The sequence below is a fragment of the Suricata suricatta genome, chromosome 7 (genome assembly GCF_006229205.1).
Source record: "Suricata suricatta isolate VVHF042 chromosome 7, meerkat_22Aug2017_6uvM2_HiC, whole genome shotgun sequence".
Taxonomy (NCBI): Eukaryota; Metazoa; Chordata; class Mammalia; order Carnivora; family Herpestidae; genus Suricata; species Suricata suricatta.
The window spans coordinates 83760112-83784530 of NC_043706.1; the positions used below are offsets into that span (position 1 = coordinate 83760112).

At 35.1% G+C, this 24419-nt stretch overlaps 1 protein-coding gene across 4 annotated transcripts in view; it reads right to left on the reverse strand.

Annotated features, from left to right (window-relative positions):
- Nucleotides 1-24419, reverse strand: part of MMS22L (MMS22 like, DNA repair protein) — a 127297-nt gene that overhangs the window by 92271 nt on the left and 10607 nt on the right. For all 4 annotated transcript variants that reach the window (XM_029944609.1, XM_029944611.1, XM_029944608.1 and 1 more), the window contains exons 9-11: nucleotides 22806-22919; nucleotides 13076-13249; nucleotides 5324-5386 (exon numbers count right to left, since the gene is read on the reverse strand). In XM_029944609.1, the coding sequence (XP_029800469.1) occupies nucleotides 5324-5386; nucleotides 13076-13249; nucleotides 22806-22919 (351 nt within the window). The remainder of the gene's footprint in view (nucleotides 1-5323; nucleotides 5387-13075; nucleotides 13250-22805; nucleotides 22920-24419) is intronic.

Consider the following 24419-nt stretch of genomic DNA (forward strand, 5'->3'; position numbering starts at 1 on the left):
GGAGTACTGGAGAACTCCTGTATGTATTAATTTCTTCCTACCTTACATTTTCCCATCACACACTTACTGGAAAGGAAAAAAATACAAATAAACAAAAATATGGAAATTTGAGATGCTTTCCACAGGCATCATCAAAATAGATGTAGAAACCAAAAATGGATTATTAATTAACACATAGCAGCAAAGAAGTTTTAAAATAGAAATAATGACAAAAACAGTTTTATTCAGAATCCAACAAAGTCACATACTTTGAGAGAGCACATTGTGAATAAAAAACAGAGGAAGACTCAAATCCCAGCTTTGCCACTTCTTAGTTACCTAGATGAATATGGACAGATTTCTTAACCACCCTTGTTTCTTACTGTGTACAATGGAACTTCCATAAACATTAAATGGAAGAATGTACATTAAGTGCTAAGTATATTACTTGTATAGGGATGGCTCTCACTGTGTTGTCTGTAAGAGAGATTTTAGGCCAAACGATGATCAAATAATAAATGTAACAGGTTCTCAGTATCATACCTTATGCTCATATATTTAGTTATATAAGTGTTAAGGCAGAACCCTACCTGAACCAAGAGGTTTGAATAACTATGTCTAAATCCATGCCTTCTGAATAGAGTTTAAAATAAATCTGGTCTTCAGGCCTCTTTTCTACATAGCCTTATACCTGCCTGTTTCAATTCCAGAGGCTATGCTACTCAGCCTCTGCATTTTTCACAAGACCTTATGGATGCTCTGCATGTCTCATCTCTGCTGTGTGAGTATGCATAAACAACTTAATGAGAAAGCTACCCCAGTATATTCCACAGTGCCTGCTCCTGATCTCCTGACTCCACAGTGCCTGCTTTAGTCTTTTTTTATACCCTTTTTTTTAACTTTTATTATTTTTGAGAGAGAGAGGAGGACAGAGAGAGTCAGCACACAAGAGGGGGAAGGACAGAGAGAGAGACACACAAAGAATCTGAAGCAGACTCCAGGCTCTAAGTTGTCAACACAGAGCCTGACACACACAAACCATGAGATTATGATTGAACTGAAGTTGGATGCTTATCCGACTGAGCCACCCTCCGCTGTAGTCCTTTTTTAAATAATGTCTTCCCATCTTTATTTTGAAATATCAAATTTAGGCATATTCAATATCAATATATACATGATATTCTTTTTCAAAACTAAAAATGAAAACAGTTTCTTTTATAGTCAGCATACGTGGCATAAAGATGCTCAATTATCATTAATCATTAGGGAAATGTAAGTCAGAACTACAATGAAGTACCACCTCACACCTGTCAGAAAGGCTAAAACCAACAATACAAGCAACAGTAAGTGTTGGTGAGGATATAGAGAAAAAGGAACCTTCTCCCACTGTTGGTGGAGTGCAGTCTGGTGCAGCCACACAAACAATATGGGAGGGTCCTTAAAAAATTAAAAATAGAATCACCATATGATCTAGTAATTGTCCTACTGGGTATTTACTCAGAGAATATGAAAATACTTATTTGAAAGGATACATGTAGTCCTATGTTTATAGCAGAATATTTACAATAGTCAAATTATGTATGCAGCCCAATTGTCCATCAATAGATGAATGGATAAAGACACACACACAAACATACACACAATGAAATACAACTAGGCCACACACACACAAAAAAATCTTGCTATTTGCAAAGACATGGATGAAGTTAGAGAGTATAAAGATAAGCAAAATAAGCCAGTCAGAAAGAAATACCATATGATTTCACTCATATATGAAATTAAAAAAAAAAAACAGAACAAAATGAGAAAAAACAAACCAAAAACCAAACTTTTAACTATAGAGAACAAACAGTTGGTTACCAGAAGGCAGGTGAGTGGGGGGATTGTGAAACAGGTAAGAGAATTAAGAGCACACTTACCATGATGAGTACTGGAGTAATATATGGAATTGTTGAATCACTATATTGTACATCTGAAACTAACATAACACTATTTTAACTATACTGGATTTAAAATAAATTTACTCTTGGGATGCCTGGGTGGCTCAGTCAGTTAAGATTCTGACTCCTGGCTTCAGCTTGAGTCGTGATCTCACAGTTCATGATTTCGAGCCCTGCGTCAAGCTCTACGCTGGAGTGTGGAGCCTGCTTGAGACTCTCTTCTCTGAGCCTCTCTCTCTCAAAATAAATAAATGTAAAAAAAAAAATTTTTTTTTACTCTTTCATCTTTTCTTATAAAAATGGTAATTTAACAATTGAGCGTTCATGTCTTTATGAATAACCTGCCTAGAAGAAGTCATCAGAAGAATAAAATGTATTTGCAACATAAATAATAACGGTTAGTTTGCCTGACTGGATTTATTTTTAGGATTAGAACAAGTTGAAATTCAATATCCCAGTCAAGATCCTTCTGTCCAAGAAACATAATGATTTTAAATTAGTTATTAGGGGATGCCTGGTTGGCTCAGTGGATTAAGTGACTTTGGCGCAGGTCATGATCTTGCGGTTCGTGAGTTTGAGCCCTTCTTCAGGCTCTGTGCTGATAGCTCAGAGACCAGAGCCTGCTTCAGATTCTGTGTATGTGTATGTCTCTCTCTCTGTCCCTCCCCTGCTCTCTCTCTCAAAAATAAACATTTAAAAATTTAAAATAAATGAATAAATAATATAAATAAATTAGTTGTTAGAAGATTATTATCCCATATGATTGGGACATAATCACATTTGAAGTTGTTTTTAGCCTTGGACTCTACAGATTCCTTAGCAAATAAGAATATTAGGCTTGTTTTAGATATCTTTTTATACCCTTCCACAACATTTAGTAGAAAAGTGTTTCTATGTCATCAGAAAATGAGGCTTTAAAAACAGAGCATAAAACTAAAAAATCTCCCTTTTCATATGAAAACAATACTGTTTCAAGAGTAGAACAAATGTTTACTGTCAGCATACACAAATATTAAATAGTACTGCCTCCAAAAAATGGTTAAGGTAAATACTTAACTACTCAATCATACCTATAGCAGCAAAATTAATAATTTTTCTTTATTAACAAAGCTCAATGTCTATTTCTAGAAAATCCTTTCTGGCTAGAAGAAGATTTGGAACATTATTTGCTTAATTACAACTACAATGGCATGCCTACCGATTATATTTGATGACTGCTCTATACGAAGAATGTATGTTTTTTAAATACCGCAAATGGACTCTTTCACTGTTGGAGATAAAGTCAAAGCACATGGGCATGGGAAGATTTTAATTTACCTCAATGGGGGAAAACAGATATAATCAAACTCATAGTTCTATCCAAACACTTTATTTTTTTATGACCACCTACTGCACCCACAAAATTGATTTCAAGAGCTCCAGCAAGTAGTAGTATACTACTTATAAAATCTAATTTGATACAATCAAGGCATGACAAAATTGAAAGATCACTAGAGAAAATGGACTACTTCTTTCTAAATATTATAATGACTTCTCTCACAGGAAAAATTACTCTGACTTTATGTTACATCTAAATTCCCAGAGAAAGTTTCTTGGGTTCAGTAGACTATCTCTACTTCTTGGGTGCCGGGCTTCTCACAGGTTGCCCTGGTTTAAGCACCGAAAGCCTAGGAAACCACAAGCCGGGTAAATCTTGACACTCATACTACTTCCAAGAACCACTTATTTATCATCAAAATAGCTTTAGCTAACACCATTAAAATACTAGTTATAAAGATATACTATGCAGTGTCAGAATAACTTTTATTGCATTATGAGTAAGACATTCCAAAGTTTTTTTTCAAGTAAATGAGTTTCCTTCACTCAAAAATCAGAATTATAGTGAGTCATAAATCCAAAGGAAAAAAAATTAACTTTCAAGCAACTAAAAAGGGTTTGAGAGGGTTTTCAATCTCTTAGTCAAAAAGCAAACTTCTCTATGGAACAGAGATGATGATAAATTCATTCTCCTGTTTGTTCCAGGCCATTATGAGTGTAGGGGTATTTATCCATATGACCCTTAGAGCCTAAAGAATACTCTGTAATTTAAAACCTACCTGAATAAAACCATAAATTCATACAATATTAAAGCTGAAAGGAAGTTTAAGAGGGTCTAAAGCTATATTAAGGCATTAAGACTGGATCAATAACTAACATAATTAACAATGACCACTTTTTAGTGTTTTCCTGCATTCTTGAATTAAAAAAATGTATATTAGAGACTTTCTGGATTACTAAATCAATAAGTTTTCAGAAAGAACAATGGAGAAAGCTGATTAAAATGGCATAGAAAAAAATAAACAAAAACTTTTACAATGGTTGAGGTTATAGTTCTTTTGTTACTCATACAACTATGTTTCCACAAGTCTTTGGAATTCTAGTCTAGAATTTTTACTTTTTAATAAGATTCATATTATAAACTAAATGTACTTATTGTATGCTTTACCTAAAAAAATTGAGAATATAGATAAAAAGGAAAAGAAAATTTGATGCTGTGTAAATGATTTTTAAAGATATGGCCATAAAATAAATGTGTGTGTGCATTTGTAAGGATGAATGTATATATACGTACATATGATATATATGTATATATCTTATACTATCATATTTCTTATTTATTCCTCTTCAAGATTTTAAGTCTTTATATCCTAGCATAAAAGTAATCTACTAACCAAATTTAAAAGTATTCTTTACTAAAATTTCCTCTTAAATTCTTACATAAATAATATATACTACAAAACTTTAGAGAACTACAATACAGCATGTTTAAAGATGTGATGAATAGCACATTTAAAACTATTTTAAAAGGAGGTCAAATCTGACCTCTGGGCCATGAAGCACTACATTAACGGCTCTGCAGAGAGAAAAATGATAACGTATGAAATGAGGGCTCAGAAACTAGGACCTTATCAGTTAGAGTATGATTCGAGCCTGTAAGACAAATTGCTCAGCAAGGCAAGTCACCTTCCTGCTGTGATGAGGATACAGCTGAATTTCCAATGCCACTATCTCCCTCATCGTGTCTCCAAGACTTGATACCAGACAGTCGAGGAATGGCATATAGTTCTGAAACATCTACTACTTATCCTGAATACATTTTGTCAAAGTCACCAACTAGGATAATTTTATTTGTCCTTCAACTCAGTGTTTAAAACAAAAAGCTTCAAAGGATACTCATTCACAGAACTATCTTACGTTATGTTGTCCCTTCATTAACAAAGAATGATGATTCCACCTCAGGTTTTTAATAAGTAAACAAAGTTTGTTGTTTAAATCATTTTAAGAGTTTGCTCAGTTCTAATAAATAAAATCTGTAACACCGGAAATTCAGCAAAGCCCACAAATTGTCTCATTTGAAAGCATACCTGAACATTGATGGACTTTTTTAGCAGTTCTTCTACAAAATTCCAATTTGATTCCATTTGTCTCTAGAGAGGGAGAATATTGCACCACAATTACTGCTCTTAATTATGCATTCAAATTATAGCATAGCAAGTTAGTTGTGAAGTACAAATATCTTCCCTATCATCAGACATCATTACAACTTCTTGAATGTCTAAAATTCCTTGGACAGAGTTACTTGACAGACTTGGTAAAAACAAAAAAAAACAAAAAAACAAAAAAACAAAACCAAAAAAAACAACTGTAACTATTCCAATCCAATATAAACCTTAACAGGACTTGTTTTATTTAAACAATGGCACTTCTATAAGATTATAATTTTTTTTACATTCATTTATTTTTGAGAGATAGAGTGAGACAGAGTATGAGCAGAGAAGGGGCAAAGAGAAGGAGACACACAATCCAAAACAGGCTCCAGGCTCTGAACAAATGTTCACCACAGAGCCTGATGCGGGGCTTGACCCTACGAACCGTGAGATCATGACCTGTGCTGAAGTCAGACACTTAACTGACTGAGCCATCCAAGGACCCCAATTATAAATGTTTTAACAAATATTTAATTTCTACTGTCATATGTAATCTAACAGGAAAAAGAAATCACTACATGCAGTTTTTGGAGGGTTTTATGCCTTGAGTGTTTTTCCTAATGGTGTACTTTATTTACCAGAGACTTTTTTCATTTTATGTGTAATAATGTCAAAACAGTCTATTCTACTAACAATTAACTAAACATTTTGTATATAAAAAAAATGTACACAATGCTGCCTCATTTAATCAATGGTCACTCATCTGGAAGACTCCTCACAAGAAGAAAGCCAAAAAGGACAGTCACAAAGCCAAAATACTTCACAAAAGCTAGGCACTGAAAAAGGTTTCACTTTCCAAAGGTAGAGCCTGAAGGAATACTCAGTTCTTAAATCTTTGGATATGTGTATACTAGTCAAAACCAGAAGAAGAAAAAGTGCCTTGACACTTCACTTGACACTTTTCTGACAAAAAGTGAAAAAGTTACAAAAGGAAACTGTAACCCCTCAAAAGCAAACCCAGAGGCCTTAAAGAACAGAAACAAAGAGAGTCATATCCTACCATCCCTATTGTAACTAATATATTGTTCAGAACGATGAACCTCAATGACCTATAAAGCGTTAAAGCATGTGAAATATGCTTGATTTAAAAGAAAAATTTTTACTGTTTATTTTTGAGAGACAGAGCACAAGTGGGGGAGGAACAGAGAGAGAAGGAGACATAGAATCCAAAGCAGGCTCCACGCTGAGCTGTCAGCACAGAGCCCAATGTGGGGCTTGAACTCAGGAACTGTGGGATCATAAACTGAGCTGAAGTCAGAACCTTAACCAACTGAGCCACTCATGTGCCTCTGCAATATTCTCTATTTTAAATACTGAATAATGTTCCTATAATATGCTAATTACATAAAAATCACTAAAAAGCCATTTCCTTAATAAAGGTACTCAATGACTGTAGCCACCCGCTAAAATGGCCCCAAATGACCCTGTCTCCTGGTATTCATACACTTATTTAACCCTCCACCCCTACATCACTGCACACCGTGCCAGGGTTGGTCTGTTATCAATAGAGCATCAATACTAATAGGAGTGATGGTGTGTCCTTTCCAAAATTAGGTTAGGACACACTGAAGCTTCTATCTTAATGAAAATCTCTTTCTTGGTGACTCCATCAGGGAAAAACATAGTGTGAACAGGCCTGAAGCAGCCTATGTGATCAGTAATTAAAGCATCCTTGCCAACATGAGAAAGACTGGAAGCAAATCCTTAGCTCCGGTCAGGTCTTCAGAGACTCAAGCACCTGCTGATAGCTTACTACAACCTCATGAGAGCTTCTGGGCCAGAACCATCCAGCTAAGCTCCTGAGTCTTAGGAACTGTGAGAGATAATAAATGTTTGTTGTTTTAAGCTGCCAAATTTTGCTCCACAGTAAGAGATAACTGATACAGTGACTCAGTTATTTTTTGCAAAAAAAAAAAAAAAAAAAAATTACTTTTTGAAATACATTTATGTGAATAAAGTGAATATAAAACTTTTATGAGAAAAGAATGTGTAGTGAAGAATCTGGCCTTACCCAAAGAGAAAGTCTGGCCTTTATCCTTGGTTTCTGGGGAATAATCTCTAGGCCCTTGGAATGTTATACCTGATAGGGATATCTTTATTTGCTGAGGGGCCTAGAGTCATACTGGATAGGCTAACAATGTAATTGAGGGTAGAGGCTGGCCACCTTAAGGTAGGGTTGGCCATGGCCCAAAACCAACCATGTGATTTCGGCTAAGGGCTGTGGAGACCTGGAAAGTTGATCTGAAGACTGAGATTAACCATGTGGGCAATCAATTCATCATACCTATGTAATGGAGCTCTAATAAAAACTGAACACCGCATCTTAGGCAAGCTTTCCTGGCTGGAGATACTCCCTGCATACTGTCACACACTGATGCCAGGAGACTAAGGCTTCTTGACAACATGGGGAGAAAACAACAGGAGTTCCACATCTGGTACTTCTCCTGGACTCTGTACTATGTACTCCTCCCTTAGCTACTTTTCATTTATATTTCCCTGTAATAAACGATAACCATGAGTATAACAGCTTTTAGAGAGTTATTTAAGTCTACATAAATTATATGGTTTTGGGAATTCTTGAACTTGCAACTGGTGTTAGAAATGAGAGTTGCCTTGGTTGCCCTAAAAAATCTCTCAAAAAGGAGAGATTCTGTTTTATAATACTATATGTACATTGTATTAAGGTCTTTACATTACTTCTTCAAAAAAAAATCTTTTCCATTTCAAAGATAACATAATTTAGTCTGAGAGAGATCATGTATATATACATGAGCAAGGATTTTGCTCCAAAGTCAGTATTCCTTCCACTTTCTAATAAGTGTTCCTTACCTTTCAGCAATTCCCTTTTATATCACTCTTGCTAAGAAGACATCACCACTAACCCCAAATAAGGAGGGATATGACAGGACTACTGTATTTAGCTTTATCATTTCATAGTGTTAATGAGTTTATTTCCATGATTTTGTTCTATCAAGGCATCTAAATCACATGAATTATAGGTAAGTAATGTACTTCTTGTCCAAAGAATTTCAACTCTCTGGATCTCTGTGGTTATAATCTAAAACAAAAATAAACCATAATTCCGATTAAATAATGGCAACTATATCATGCCTAAATCAAACCTGAGTAAGAGACCGTATCAAAGGATATTTTCTTTTCCAAAGCAAAACTGAACTTAGAGCACCTACTTTTTTTTCTATATATTAAATTATACAAAATTTAATCTCTATGACAGAAAGGAAATGGGGGCACCTGGGTGACTCAGTTGATTAAGTGTCTGACTTCACCTCAGGTCATGATCTCATGGTTCGTGAGTTTGAGCCCCACACTGGGCTCTCTGCTGTCAGCACAGTCCCTGCTTCAGATCCTCTGCCCCTCCCCCCTCTCTCTCTGCCCCCCCCCTCACATGTTCTCTCTCTAAAATACACATTAAAAAAAAAAATAGGAAGGCATCAGTTTTGGGTTATGTCTTATATCTCTTATCCCACCAACAAAACTAAGACACCCACTTAAGCTTCAGGACAGGTCATGCCTCTACCACAAATATAAAATAGATAACCCATCTTCCACTTCCAGCAGACATGGTAACCTGGTACAACTCTCACTTTGAGGTTATTTTTCAGACTTCTTATCTAATCACCATTTCAGATGTTTCAAAGATGAGCATCAGCAGGCCTGACTGATTGCACTATGTTCTGAGCAGGGAAAGTACTGTTAAACCTGATCCCTACAATGCCCCAAAATATTTCTTCTCTTTAAACTATATTTGCTTTTAAAATAGATGGCAGCAATTGTGAGAAGATAACACACTGTTTTCTAGGTTGAAAGAAAAACATTAAATAGAAATACATGAAAACCTAAAGCCTCTAGCATGAGAAATGAGATACCAGATTTTCCTTATAAGCCTATGTAAAGCAACTGGCAAGTTTTGTGATTAAATGCACACACAGCAAAAGTTTAATCCACAAAAAAACTTTTAAAATGAAATTTAAAAATTAAGCATACATAAAACCTATTTAAAATGTAAAGATTTCTGGGTGCCTAGGTGGTTCCGTCGGTTGGATGTCTAACTTCGGCTTGGGTCACCATCTCGCGGCTCGTGTATTCAAGCCCCACGTTGGACTCTCTGCTGTCAGTGCGGAGTCTGCTTTGGATCCTCTGTCTCCCTCTCTCTCTGCCCCTCCCTCACTAGCACTTTTTCTCTCTCTCTCTCTCTCAAAAATTTTTTAATCAAAAAAATAAATAAATAAAATGTGAAGACTTCATGCTAACTTTCAAGGCAAAGCAGTTCGCATTTAGAAACCGAAACATCTCTATGGTTAACACAACACTAGAGATATTCTCTGTGGCAGAACGGAGGCCTAACTGTTATTATTTCATATCACACCAGATTACTTGTGAGTGGAATAAAGCAGTCTTATTAATGCATGGCCATTTTCTATATGGTAGCTGGCTGTGATGCTGTATCAAAAGAAGAAAAAACAATTCAGGTAATTTTCAAAATTCTGATCTAAATATATCCCAGGTCCAAATTCATATCCTGCATCTTTCTAAAAGAATGAGTTAATCCGCCTTTACATTCATAGATCAGAATGCTTACAGGACTTCTGAACCAAACTGAGACACTTAAGAGTAAAAGGGAAAATTAACCAGATAGGATAAGGGGATAATAGGCATAACAAACACTGTCCATGGCAAACTGTGCACATGGTTACCATACTGAAGGTCTATTCATAAGTGAAGGCAGTCTTTAGGAGGACCCCAATATTGAATTTATCTAAGTGCTTAAGATAGGCTGACATTTAACTACAGTGTACCTCAGTTTTGTTACCTATAAAATGGATATGTTACTCTCTCACCTACTTCATGTTACTTCACAGATATAAAGGCTGCTTAGTCACTGTGAGATATTAAACACTTAGCAAATGTGGGGCGCCTGGGTGGCTCAGGCAGTTAAATGTCCAACTCTCAATGTCAGCTCTGGTCATGATCTCAGGGTCATGGGATTGAGCCCTGTGTTGGGCTCCTTGTGGAGCTTGGAGACTGCTTGGGATTCTCTCTCCCCCTCTTTCTCTCTCTGTCCCTCCGCCACTCATGCTTGCCCTAAGTAAATAAAATTAAAAAGAAAACATAAAACACTTAGCAAATGCAGTATGCTGAAGGCATCACCCGTAATGAAAACTGGTAACAACTAGAGAACTTAAGGTTCTTTTTAAAAGCTATTAAGAAGTCTAGAAATATCTGAAGCTCTTTGTGCACTCATGAATATAGGCAAATGCTATTTTACATACACACATATACATATACATTATACATCTCTATTATTTTTATCATATGAAAGGTTCTTTCAAATATCATGGCATTTTCCTCTTAAAACCTTCTACATAGTTTAAATTAAGATTTTTAAAATATACTTTGGTAAAAGAAAATCATATAGGAACTGCTGACATATTAAAAGACACAGGTTAAGCTATTTTAAATATAGACAATTCAATTACTACCTTGATTCAGAGCTAATAAAAGCATAGTTTCCTATGGAGTTCTCTGTATGAAACAGAAGAGTGATTTCAGCAATGCCAGCACGGATGGTCGTCCTGTAGTACCAGGACAATTCCAGTACAACAGTAATAGTAATGATATATATTAACATGGCTGGATTATGTACCACAGGTAGGTGTATGTGGAGGTCAACATCAACCGCCACTGAAACACACCATTCCCTCCTGTAAGTGTTAGCGGCAGTTCCAGCGCATTTATAACCCGAAAGCATGCTCCCTGAAGCAAGAGGCAGTAAATCTGTTCCATGCACATCCTATCATTGGCACTTATTATTATAATAACCACCTCAATGGGAACCCTAAGGTGCTTTTAACTAATTACCATATTTATTTACACCGATTAAAATCAGAAATATGTACTGGGGAATTAAAATGGGAAGAGAAATAAAATGCTGATGTAAAGACATTAGAATTATAGGTAAAGTTTTTCAGTTATTTTAATGTTCTAGTATTTTAATGATTAAAAGATGTGAAATATTAACATATTAACTCCACAAAAATACTCCATGAAACGCCTGCTGCAATAATAATGAGAATCTGCTAAGATTTATTGAGTATTTACTACATATCAGCATGGTAAGAACTCATGTACAGAAACTAAGGACATACAGTCCTTTTCTGGGATGCTCATTTCATTGATCTCTCTCAATAAATTGGTAGAATGCTTAAATACATTAATATTGACCTATGTGTGAGTTCCCCAGAGAACTTTCTGATTTATTTTTTTAATTTATCTTGGGATCTCCTGAAAGCTTTTTATTATTAGTGGGATCATTCAGAAGACTTTTTGAGGCCCTTTCCATTCCTATGACGTTACTGTCAATGTTAACTGACCAGCAGCTTCCATGCATGATTTCTGAGCAGACTCTCTTTGTTATTCAAAAAGAAGAAAAGTCTGTCAAGGGACAGGTTTCATAAGCAATGATCCCCAAACCTAGTAGAGGATGAGAACCAAGAAACTTTTTACAAATAAGAATTCCCAAACTCCAAACCAGATTACTAAATCAGGATCTCTAGAAGTGAGATCTGGAAACATAAAGTTTTAAAAACTTGAAGGTAGGTCTGATGATAAGCTAGACTTGGGAACCACTCCCTCCCAGGAAAAAGTAAATTTTGAAAATACAGACACATTGGCCTCAAGATTCCAGATGTTTATTTTATAGAACTGATGGGCTGATAGAATACTACACTATTCACTTCTGAACATGCAATAATTATATACAAACAGAACTTCAAATAAATATGTCTACCAGCTAGTTTCATTCATAGGGCTTTTTAAATAACACTGTAGAACATGTTTCTAACTAGAAATTAATATAATTAAAATCTATTTGAAGTAAACCTCATGGTTAATAGATTAAGATATCTTTATGAAAAGCTTCCCTAAAGAAGTATTACTCTGAGAAAATAATTTTACCTAATTATTCACAGAAACTACTAATTCATTACTGGAGACATATGCTTTCCCTTCAGTGATTTTACAGATTTTAGAACTAGAAGGAATTTTCTGAACAATCCAATCCCATGATTTCTGGATGAGGGAACACAGGCTCAGAAAGGCTGAAGTAATTTACTGAAGGTCACACAAATACTTAGTAGCAGAGCCAGGACTAGATCTCAAGTTTTCTATAAGGTGCTCTTCCTTAAGCAAACAATAAAAATTATCATTTTTCAAGATGTTTACAGAAAAGTCTCCAACTTCTAGATTCAGAAGCTGAATTTATCTCTATAGGACTGTAATCTACTTTTTAAAAAATGTTTTTTAATGTTTTATTTATTCTTGAGAGAGAGAGGGAGAGAGACAGAGCATGAGCGAGGGAGGGGCAGAACTAGAGAGGCACATAGATTCTAACGTAGGATCCGGGCTCTGAGTTGTCAGCACAGACACCTAAGTGGGGCTCAAACTCACAAGCCATGAGATCATGACCTGAGCCAGTTGGACACCCAACTGAGCCACCCAGGCGCCTCTGTGATCTACTTTTTGCTGTGTTTCTGTGCTCGTTTACTAATCTGACTACAAAAACTACATACTGATTAATAACATGAGAAAGGTTAGAAAATACAATCTTACCATTTCATCTGGTGTTCCATGGCGATCAAACTGGTAAAATGATGCTACATGAGTGATGGTCCACCAACTAAAACCTAATGGATCCCTGGGCTGCATTATCAGCACTGGTCGTCTTCGGTCACTTGATTTGTCAAAGAGTGTTTTAAGTAGTTTATTCAACCAGTTCCAAAATGACTGTACAAAGAGAGGTAATACGATTCAATTAAATTAAGAACATAACCTTTGGTTTGGGCTTTTTTCTCCATTTGTGTAATTATACATTCACATATAAGAGAAAAAAACCATGTATATAAAACTTAAAGAAGAAGAATAAAAATATGCAGGTTAAGAACTATTAGAACATAATTAGCACTCTTGAAGATCCTATGTGTTCCATAATCACATCTTCTACCATCCAGGGATAATGATTATCCTGACCTTCATAATAAATCATTCTCCTGTTTTTGTAAGTTTTGCCACATAGGCATATAAGCCTAAATCATATACATTTTGGCTTCACATCACCAATTTTTATGCATGTTTGTATTCTTAAGTGGCCTAGTTTTATTCTTTATCACTTGCTTCTTTTTCTCAACATTGTGTTTCAGAGATGCATCCATATTAATGAGTACAGGCCTGGTTCACCAAAGTATTTCAATATATGACTATATGATAAACCATTTACCTGATACACTGTTGTTGAACATTTGATGAGTTTTTAGTAATTTTTTTTCTGGGTATTTGTCCATTTCATAAACATTTTCAAGTTATTAGGTATAGTTGATGACAATATCTCAACTTTTTAAAATATCTGCAGAATCTGAAGTCCTGTTCCTTTTTAAATTTCTAGTATTGACTCTGTAATCATGTCAAGAGAAATTAGCCAAATTTAGTAACTTTTAAAGAAGGACTTCTAATCTTTTTTGTTTTGACCTTTATTTTTTATGTTTTATTTGTTTTTGAGAGAAAAAGAGACAGCATGGGGGGGGGCAGTGTCAGAGAAAGAGAAAGGCACAGAATCAGAAGCAGGCTCCAGGCTCTGCGCTGTCAGCACAGAGCCTGATGCGCGGCTCAAACCCACGAACCATGAGATTATGGCCTGAGCTGAAGTTGGACACTTAACCAACCGAGCTAGCCAGGTGCCCCTGTTATTTTTAATTTTACAAATTTGTGTTAGTTTTATTTGCTACCTTTTGCTTTCTTTGGGTTTATTATGCAGGATTTTCCCCTTTTTGATTGATGAATTTAAGGATTTGAGAGAGAGAAAGAACATGTGTGAGGGTGGTGGAAGGGCAAAGTGGAAAAAAAAAATCCTAAGCAAGCTCCAAGCTATCAGACTACAGCCCCAAGTGGGGCTCCATCTCAGGAACCCTGAGATCACAACCTCAGCCAAATGCAAGAGTCAAATGCTTAAATGAGCCATCCAGGCACCGCTATGATAAATTCTTAGTTCATTAATTTTCAACTTTTTTCTCCTCTAACATCTGTATTTAAAGTTATAAATTTCAGGGCTCTGCAATGGCAGAGCCTGACAAAGAACTCTCCCTCTCTCTCTCTAGCCCTCCCTGCTTGCATGTGTGTGAGCTCACTCTCTCAAAAAGAAATAAACTTTAAAAAAACATAAAGCTATACTTTTCTCTTTATTTTTAGTTCCACTTAACTAGTAGTATGTTAGTTATCATTTACTTCAAAATATTTTATAGTTTCCATTATATTTTCTTTCACCTATGGGTTAGAAATATATTTCAATATTTCTAAGCATATGTGTATTTCTCCTTGTAGTTCAATTTTTATTTTCTTCATTTAATACTATGTTCTTAGCCACATAAAAATTTAAATTTCCTTTATCTTCCTGATAAATTGAACGTTTTATCAGTACTAAATGACCTAATGCTCTTGTTGGTTTTAAAGTCTAATTTTCCGTAACGTTAGTTGAATATATTACATCTTTTTTCTATCAATTCTGAACCCTTATGTATTTTGTTTCAGCTTATCTCTTATAAACAGCTTACATTCTGTTCTGACAGTATATCTTTTAAATGAGCATTTAGTAGTCTTGGTAAGTTAATATATATCTTCACTCTTCTCTTCAAGTAAGTAGCTTAAAATACTCATTATGCCCTATCCAATTTCTAGGCCAGTATTACGTGTACTTTAACTTTTTTAATTCCAACGGATTATATTACTGGCTTATACTGAACATTTGTTATTTCCTTTGCACTTTATTCCTTCATACCTCACACCACCTCTGCCCCCCATTCCCGCATCACTCTTCTAACATGTATCTTTTATAATTCCCTTCAATACTGTTTCATTGACAGTAGCTTTGCTTTACCTCACTCTCGAAAGATTTCACTGGTGAAAAATTTTAAGTTGACAACTACTTTGCTTTAATACAATGAAAACTACTAACATTCCCATTGGCCTCCACTACTGTTGAGGAGTCAGCTGAGAGTCTAATTGTCACTCTTTTGAAGGTAACATATTTTTCTGTCTGAATGCTTTTAGTTCTTCTCTTTGTCTTTGATGTTCTGCAATTTCACTATGATGTATCTAGGTCTGGTTTTTGTTTTGTTTTCCCCTAACTGGAACTGATTTTCCTAATAAGATAGCTTTTTAACAATGGAAAATTTTCTGTCATTTTCTCTTCAAGTATTTCCTGTTCCACTTTCTACATCTCCTTTGGAGCTACAAGTAGAAGCACTATCATATCCTCTCTATTCTCACATGCTGCATTTAGCCACCATGTCTTGTCTATACATATAGTTCTTCAGTTATTATTTTTCCTGACCTTAACATTTTTGAGAAGTATAGGCCCCATTGTTTAGATTTAACTGAAGTTTCTTCATAATTAGATTCACATTATATATTTTTGGCAAGAATACCAGACACATTTTTCTTCTTTATCAGATCATATTGAAGGTACATAATATCAATATGTCCTACTATTGGTTAACTTTGATCATGTGTGTAACGTGGTATCTGCCAGATTTTCTAAACTGTAAAGCTACTGGTCTCTTTGTAATTGATACTGTGTACTTATCCAGCTATACAAATATTCCATTTTTCATCATACTTTTGGCAGCTATGGAGGATTCTTGCCTGAAACAGTTACTAAGGGGGTTGCCAACTGGTGATTTTCTAATTCCATCATCAACATCTACATTTATTAGGAGGAGCTTCCCTTCTATCCACTTATTTTTTCATTTATTTATACCAGTATGGCTCTACAAAGTTTTATTGTATAGATTACAATCCTTTGCTATCATTTATTTTGTTTCTCAAATTATCCCAGGCTTAGAGTGTGGGAGATCACGTTGGCTCTTCTGTCCTTCAGATATACTCTTTATTTTCTGAGAACCCTCTTGGTTTCAGGTACAAAATGTCCCAGGTTCATTTTTTTCTTTCCATGCTCCAGCCTGGAAGACCAGTCATTTGCCAAAAGAACTTTGTTTCTTTTCACTGGAGGTTCAGCTTCAAAACCAAGACACTGCAGTTTCCTCATTGTTACTCAGTTACCATCATTTGTAGGCCCACCTAGTAGATAAGTCAGGAAACGCATGTATGCGCACCACGTGTGCACAAGCACACTCACACAAACTCCTAGTTCCGATGATTAAATACCATTATTTCATACTGATACCTCAAATTCTATTCCTACACATTATCTTTCACTCTACCTTTCTCTGTTTCCATATTTGTAACTCAACTTTCCAACAGTGGCAAAGTTGGCTCTTAATTACCCATAATATATTTATTAATTTGCTCAGTCCTAGAACCCAAATAAAGATTTAAAATTGCTAACCCAGAAATAACACTGTAAAGCAAATCTACAAACAAGAGTCCAGTATTTGCAGTTCATTACAGTTCTTTTGTCTTTAGCCTTAGAGCACATTGTCAAAATAGTGCATTCCAGGTTGTCTAGGTCAGTCCTCCCCCATCGCTTCTCCCATGTGTTATTCACTTGTAATACAGTTCGGTTCAAGTGTTTCTCTTTAGGTTCCAATGAATCCCTCTTTCACGCATCTTGATTTATTTCTGGAGTATGTTAAAGATGAACATAGTTCTAAAATCGTAACAACACATTCAAACCCTTCCACTGAATTGTCCCTCATCACACTCTCCCATTCCTACCCACCAATTTCATAGTCTAGTATCTTTCCAGTATTTATCTGTGCACAACTAACCATATGCATTTCCTATTTTCCCCACCTTCATACACAGAAAGTAGTATTCTATATTCTTCTGTACCTTATTTAAAAATAAATCCTGGAAATCAAACCCTTCAGATATTTAATTCAGTCTACTCAGTAATGTGTTAATACACCATGGTTTGTTCAACTAGTCTCCTGTGTACGGGCATTTAGGTAGTTTCTAGTATTATGCTTTTATAAACAATGCAATAAAATGCTTAATGCATAATCATTTTTTCTGAATTGCTAAAGGTATATACCAAAAAAAAAAAATTCCTAGAAGTGAGATTGCCAGGGTGAAAGCTATAAAATCCTTGGCCCATACATTTTGAATCTTTGTGGGGTTTTGGATATTTTTTGTTTTTGATATTGATAATGTTTTTATTTCACGAGAAAACCTTTAACAATCTTTTATGACACTTAAAGGTGACAACATATATCGATTTATGCATATATGTGGCAGCTAAAATATAATTTGTACTGGTCAGAAACAGTATTATATTGCACATGGTACAGCACTGGTGTCTCCTGCCTCATTCATGGCAGTTTGGGGAGTGCACATAAAATGTACTTAGGTTTCCCCTAAGAGAAGTGAATTAGTTCAGCTATTCTTTTTCTTTTTTAAATATGCATAATTATTTCCTACATAATCATGGGGTAGGAAAAAGAAAAACAAAACAAAACATGGGCTGTAGCACCAAATAAATCTGCATTTGAAGCCCAGTTTGTCATATTCTGACTGTATGTGAACAGTTTACTTAACCTCACACCCATTCTACTTTCTGGTACATAAGAAATATCACTCAAGGAATATTAACTAGCTTTCCTTCTGTGAAACTGAAATCTAATTGGCATTTGCTAGATAATGAGTGTAGGTTTTTAGAAAAACAGTCATTCAGATAGATCCAGGAAAGCTACATGTTTAGAATACATCCTGAAACACATTTGTCTTTGATCAAATTAGTTTATTTCCATTCTTGGAACTCCCACATAATCTGTGGTGTATGTGAATTTCCAAACATTCCTAAGCCTCCACGAGGGTTCTCTAACTGCTTTTTCCCTTGTCCAATTGGGAAGCATCACCCTGTTGGCTTCACAAAGGTCAGCAGGAGCCCAGGCAACGTTTGAAAATAACTTAAAAACCCTGAACTGCCTCTCCTCTTCAGATAATTTCCTTAGAACATTAGTCCTTTGAACACAGACCTGGTTACAGAAAATGTCTCTTCCTCAGCAAGAAAACTCCAAATCCCATTCAACCTTCACCTCCTGCATTCCAGGGATATTCTAGGGTCAGGGAGGTCAGGGGGTAGGGAGAAGGAATTAAATACTTTCTGAAAAAATGTTAGTGTGTATATGCGTGCGCACACACACATGATTTCTTCTCTTAAAAACATAATGAGGGGGCACCTGGGTGGCTCAGTAGGTTGAGTGCCCAACTCCTGGTTTCGGCTCAGGTCATGATCTCAGTCAGTGACTCTGAGCCCCACACTGGACTCCGCGATGACAGCCTGACACCTGCTTGAGATTCTCTCTCTCCCTCTCTCTCTACCCCTCCCCTGCTTGCACTCTCATGCTCTCTCTCAAAATAAACAAACAAAAAAAATTAAAAAATATAAATGTAACGAGGGCATTGTATATATTAGTGTTGTCACACTGTAAAGCTTTAAAGTCTTTGTACAACTTGAAAAAAGAAAAATAATCTCTGCCTTCAGCAGTCTGGAAAGCTGCTAAGAATAGGCCCTGTGTGGGGCTTAGCCTGTCAACATTCAGGGAATGATCATGTCTTCTGTGATATTGCTAACTCCCAGGCAGATGAAACAGAGAATCAGCTCTGTTCTTGAAATTTCCAATTGCTTTTTCTGTTTTTCTTTCTTGGCTTACCCACATCCATCTCAGTCCCCAAAGACATTGCATGTCAGATAGTACAAAGAATAATTTTTAACTAGTTGCTTTATTGTCTTAAAAGAAACTGTGTATTGTTTTGTTTCATTTTGGTTTGATCACTTTTTCTTGGTCTTGAACTTTCCATCAAGGGAGGAAGAGTGTCACAGTTACAGTCCATATAATCTCCACAGAGTAAAAGATGGAACCTACACCACTTTAAGCTGAAGGCCTGCTCTGTTGTGTCATATTGTTTATTCTTTTTGGAGGCTGGAAATCCAAAATCAGGAGTCCTTCTCTAGATAGCAGACTTCTGGCTGCTTCCTCAAGAGGAGGAAGGCCCTTTGAGTCTTTTCAGATGTTGCATTGTTACATTTGTTGTTTTTGAAAAATCTAGTTAGTAAAGGCCAGATTACTTTGCTCTTTTAAGTTATTTGGCCTTTTTGCCTAAAAAATTTGCACATTTCCTATAGGACATAAAATCATGTTTGAAATCAAACAGTTTTAGTAGGACATGTCTTGAGATGAATTATTTGGAGTTACTCTTACCAGTTATCTGGTAGGCCCGTTCAATATGTAGAATTAGCTTTCGTTTTTGGGTTGTTTTTTTTTTTCAGAACTGGCTTCTTGGATAACAGTTTTAAGTGTTAGCTATATCCTAATGTTCTGTGTTCTTCTTTAGAGACTCCATTTATACATACAGCTATTTCCTGTTTGCTTATCTTCCATTTCAGCTATTTCCTAATTCTTTCTATCCCTTTCTTCATCTAATTTTTATTTCCTTGGTTATTTTCTGCTTTTCTTTCATATCCCTTATTAAATTTTCTTTTGAGTATGTTTTTCTTGGGCACCTTGTAATTTAACCAACTCTAAATTTACTTTTTCTTTCATTTCTCTCCTGCATTCAACTTACTCTTTTCATTTACTTCTGACTTTTACCTTTTTTTTTTTTTTTTTTTTTTTACAGCTACAAATGTTTATCTATTTTATCCAGTTTGGATTAAAATTAAAATCTCCTTCTGCTTCAGGGGTACCTGGGTGGCTCAGCTGATTAAGCAGCTGGCTCAGGTCATGATCCTGCAGTTCATGGGTTCCAGCCTTGCTTTGGGGCTCTGTGTTAACAGCTCAGAGAATGGAGCCTGCTTTTGATTCTGTGTCTTCTTCTCTCTCCCTGCCCCTCCCCTGCTCGTGTGCATGCTCTCACGCGCGCTCTGTCTCTCAAAAATAAACATTAAAAAAAATTTCCTTCTGTTTCACAGTTGTTTTTTGGGCAAAGGGTGCATCAGCACTAGTTCAATTATGTTCCCTAGAATTAACTTTATAAAGACTTGTATCAAAGTTTTCGTTTCTTTTCTTTGATTTAGTAAATTTGGACTAGTTTAAAAGACTTCTAGTCCAGTGGAGGCCTCTTTTGTCAATGTACCAAAGTCCCATTTCTTTCCTGAATTTCCTTTTTCTTTTTTGGTGGTAGTGTTGGCAGGAAACTAGGTATGAGAACTTTTTGTTTTTTCTTCTGTTTTGCAAGATCATTGTTTTTACTTCCTGTCCCTTTCAACCCCCAATCACCAAGGATATTATCCCTTTTTTAGCCTTTTCTCCAGAATCTGACTTCAAAGACTACCTCCTCATGTTATGTACACATTTTCATGTTCTATCCTACAGTCAGTTATCTGACCTACAAGGAAACACTCAGAATTTTCACAATCAGTAATGGTTTTAGACCTATCTGGGGACTACTGCCAGCTCCCTTCTTCTCTCCTCTGAGTTTTTTTCAGACTGCCCTTGCTTCCTATAAAGTTTTATGGTAGAGCTTTGGTGGTTTTTACCTTTAACTTAAAACCCTTTTATCATTCCATTCCTGTAGTTAAGCTATTAACCAACATGTCTGTGTTCGTGTGCTTGTGAGTGTGTGTGTGTTGTTTCATTTGTTCTCACTGTTCTATATACTGGGAGAGTTACTTGGGAAGGTCTAGGTTTAAGCATCCATCCATTATCTGTGGCTGCTTAGAAGTCACTGGCTTGAAATTTTCAGTACAATCTAGGCAACGTCAACTAAGGCTATAAACCTGAGGGCTGGTTTGCAATAACAAATAACTGAAGCAATTTCAAACTGTAAAATATCACAGTGAAAGATAGGCAAGTTTCCTTATAAATTTAGTTGAGGTTCTAGTTCATCCTTTTGGGGGCCCAGAACTAAGGGCAGCTAGCTAGTGTATTAGTGTCTTCTTGTACCTTTTACGTATGAAAGCTAATGTTCAAGTTTACACAATTTAGCAGCTGTCATCAGGTCATGGGGCAACTTCAGTTTTCAACCGATACTAAATGTGGCCTCAGGACCTCCCATTTTCTAAAAGCTCACCAAATCATGCAATGCTTATTATATGATACCCAGTATGATTAGATTAGATTACTTTTTCAGCACGAAGGTCAAAAAATGTCTTACAATTAGGCATGGAAAATTCAAACCTGCATTTAAAAATAAAATAGCCTTCAAAATCTGTGAGTAATATCAATTACTTTGAAAATAAAATGACCTCAGCTTTTGATTTTTTGAAGATAAGTCTGGTTACTATACAAAATGAATAACATAAATAATTTAGGTTAAACAACACATACTTTTATATAAATTTTTACAATATTTAAAAATTATGTCTACTTTTCTATTAAAATCTAGATGAAGACTAACAGCAACAAGTATGTACATGCATACATTAACTACATGTGGCTTATATGTTTAAGTCTGAAATTGGTAAAATAAGAACAATTGTAAAGAAATATAAAATCCTTAAATAACAATAAGCTTTGCAGAAAATGGAAAGCTGATGTTTACCATGTCAAAGAAACAAAATATCCTGGCAAATGGTCAAAGGAAAAAAATCCTGAGATTCCGTAATACTGAAATCTCACCAAAGAAAGCTGAACTCTCCTGAAAATGCAAACTGTGAGGAACAAAGAATTTTTTTTACTTGATTATAAGACATGCTGAGTGTACATACTTAAATTTACTGCTGATATAATAAGTAAAAATATAGTACTTGTAAATTCATAAAAATGTATTTATTAGAATGAGATAGTAGCACCCAAATTCCAAATTGTGGATAATTGGGAAATTATGAAATCCATGAAAAAATAAATACTTTTCCACATTAAATATTTCACAATGAATTCTTTGTTCTTCTGCCTATATTTCTTTTTTTCTACTAATCCATAACAGTTAAAATAAAGCCCATTCTGAAAGATATGGCCCAAAATGAGGTCAAAGAAAATTTCTCATGTTCCCCTTAGCACTTTTCTTCCTCCTTCCTTGAAATAAGATGCCATAAAATACTTTAATAAAAAGCTATTTTATTTTTCCTCAAATCTAAATCTGCCATATTTCCTGATTAAATTGTTTTCTGGATTACTAGACAGTATGAAATATTTTAGCCTAAAAGATTCTTGATAGAACAACAACAAAAAAACTTGTGGAAATGAGTCAGATCCTGCACTTCTCCTAGATGTTTCATATTACCACTTTAGGGTTAAAAATACAGTCGGTAGTATTTAATTAATGATCTGTTTGGTGGTGGTTGTCTTATTATAAAGAAGGAACTTTGTAATACTTTCCTTGGCTAAAGCCACTACATAAATTCAATTTAAGAGTTAGGAACAATAATTACATCTATTTTACAACTTACTTCTGAAAGAGACCATTTACTTCTGTGTTCTAGAAGATGAATGAGTAGAACCCATAATTCTTTGACGCATGAACACGGGCAGTGGTGACTCACTAATGCTTCAGATGGCCTGACCTACAGAGAAGAACCAAAATGAGTTCTATAAAAGAGACTTTTCTATGTCACATATCCCTCCAAATGTTTTAAAAGAATGATGATTTAACATTGATGTCCAATTACATAAAGTGTTTACAAAAAATGTGCCATTCCATTAAATTTTTAAAATAAATTCCCACTTTAAAAGTACAGAATGAACTTTATTTTCAACTTTTAAAGAACTTTTGCTTTTATCACTGATGTTCAGCAAACTTTTATGTAAAGGACTAGATATTAAATGTTTCAGGGCAATATAGTCCTTGTCACAATTACTCAATTCTGTCACTATTATACAGATATCAGCCATAAATAAAAGACTTAAAAAAAAAAAGATGGGCTATGTTCAGTAAAATTTTATTTATAAAACCAGACAGTGAGCTAGATATGGCCTCAGGGCATTGATTTCCTAACCATGATCTAATTAATCAGCTGCAACAGAAAAACTTCTAATAAAATGATTAGAAAACAAATTTTAATCCATTGTAAAGCAGACTAAAAAATTTTTACAAGTCAGAATAAACACAATAATTGAAGACTTATAAAGGTTAGGCAATTTTAGGTTAAGCATTTTTTAAACGAATATATCTTCAATGGCCCTACATAATGCAGAGTACATGCACTATATTTGCAAGTGTAGCTAGACTTCAGAAATTGATTATGTAATCACTACTTCACATATACTATATTCATGTTTCTAACATAATACAGAATAATAACTTAAAACATAACTAAACCATATCTGGTTATTCCACTAATTATATTAGTCATAAAATTATAAAGACTAGATTTGAAAGACTTTGATAATACATAAAACACAATCTAAGTTTTAAAAAATATAAATCCGGTGCACCTGGGTGGCTCAGTCAGTCAGGCTTCTGACTTTGGTTCAGGTCATGATCTCACAGTTCGCAGGTTCAACCCCCATGTTGAGCTCTGTGCTGACAGCTCAGAGTCTGGAGCCTGCTTCAGATTCTGTGTCTACCCCTCTCTCTGACCCTCCCCTGCTCATGCGCACGCTCCCTCTCTCTCTCAGAAATAAACAAACATAAAAGAAGAAAAAACCCAAAAATGTAAATCCTAATTTCCTGTAAGATTTATGCTAAGAATTTGAAATAACTGATAATGACCTACAAATTTACACTGCTAGAATATGAGTAGGTACATGGCACCTTTAAATCACTATCTACATAAAACATTCTATTAAACACGATTTAGTAAAAACATGTAATTTCCTCCATGATTCTAGACCTATTTTGAAAAGAAATTTCCCTTTACAATTGTCCACTAATTTTAGTTAAGTACTCATTTATTGTATTATGTAACAATACATGTATTACTAAAGGGCGGGACTCTCCTAGTAAAACAAATTAAATGTCCAGTTACTGTCATAAACATCTTGTTTTTATTTATTTTTGACAAGACAGAACTTTGAAACATTAATTTCAGACTGTACTAAATGTTTAAATGAAATTCTTTTCC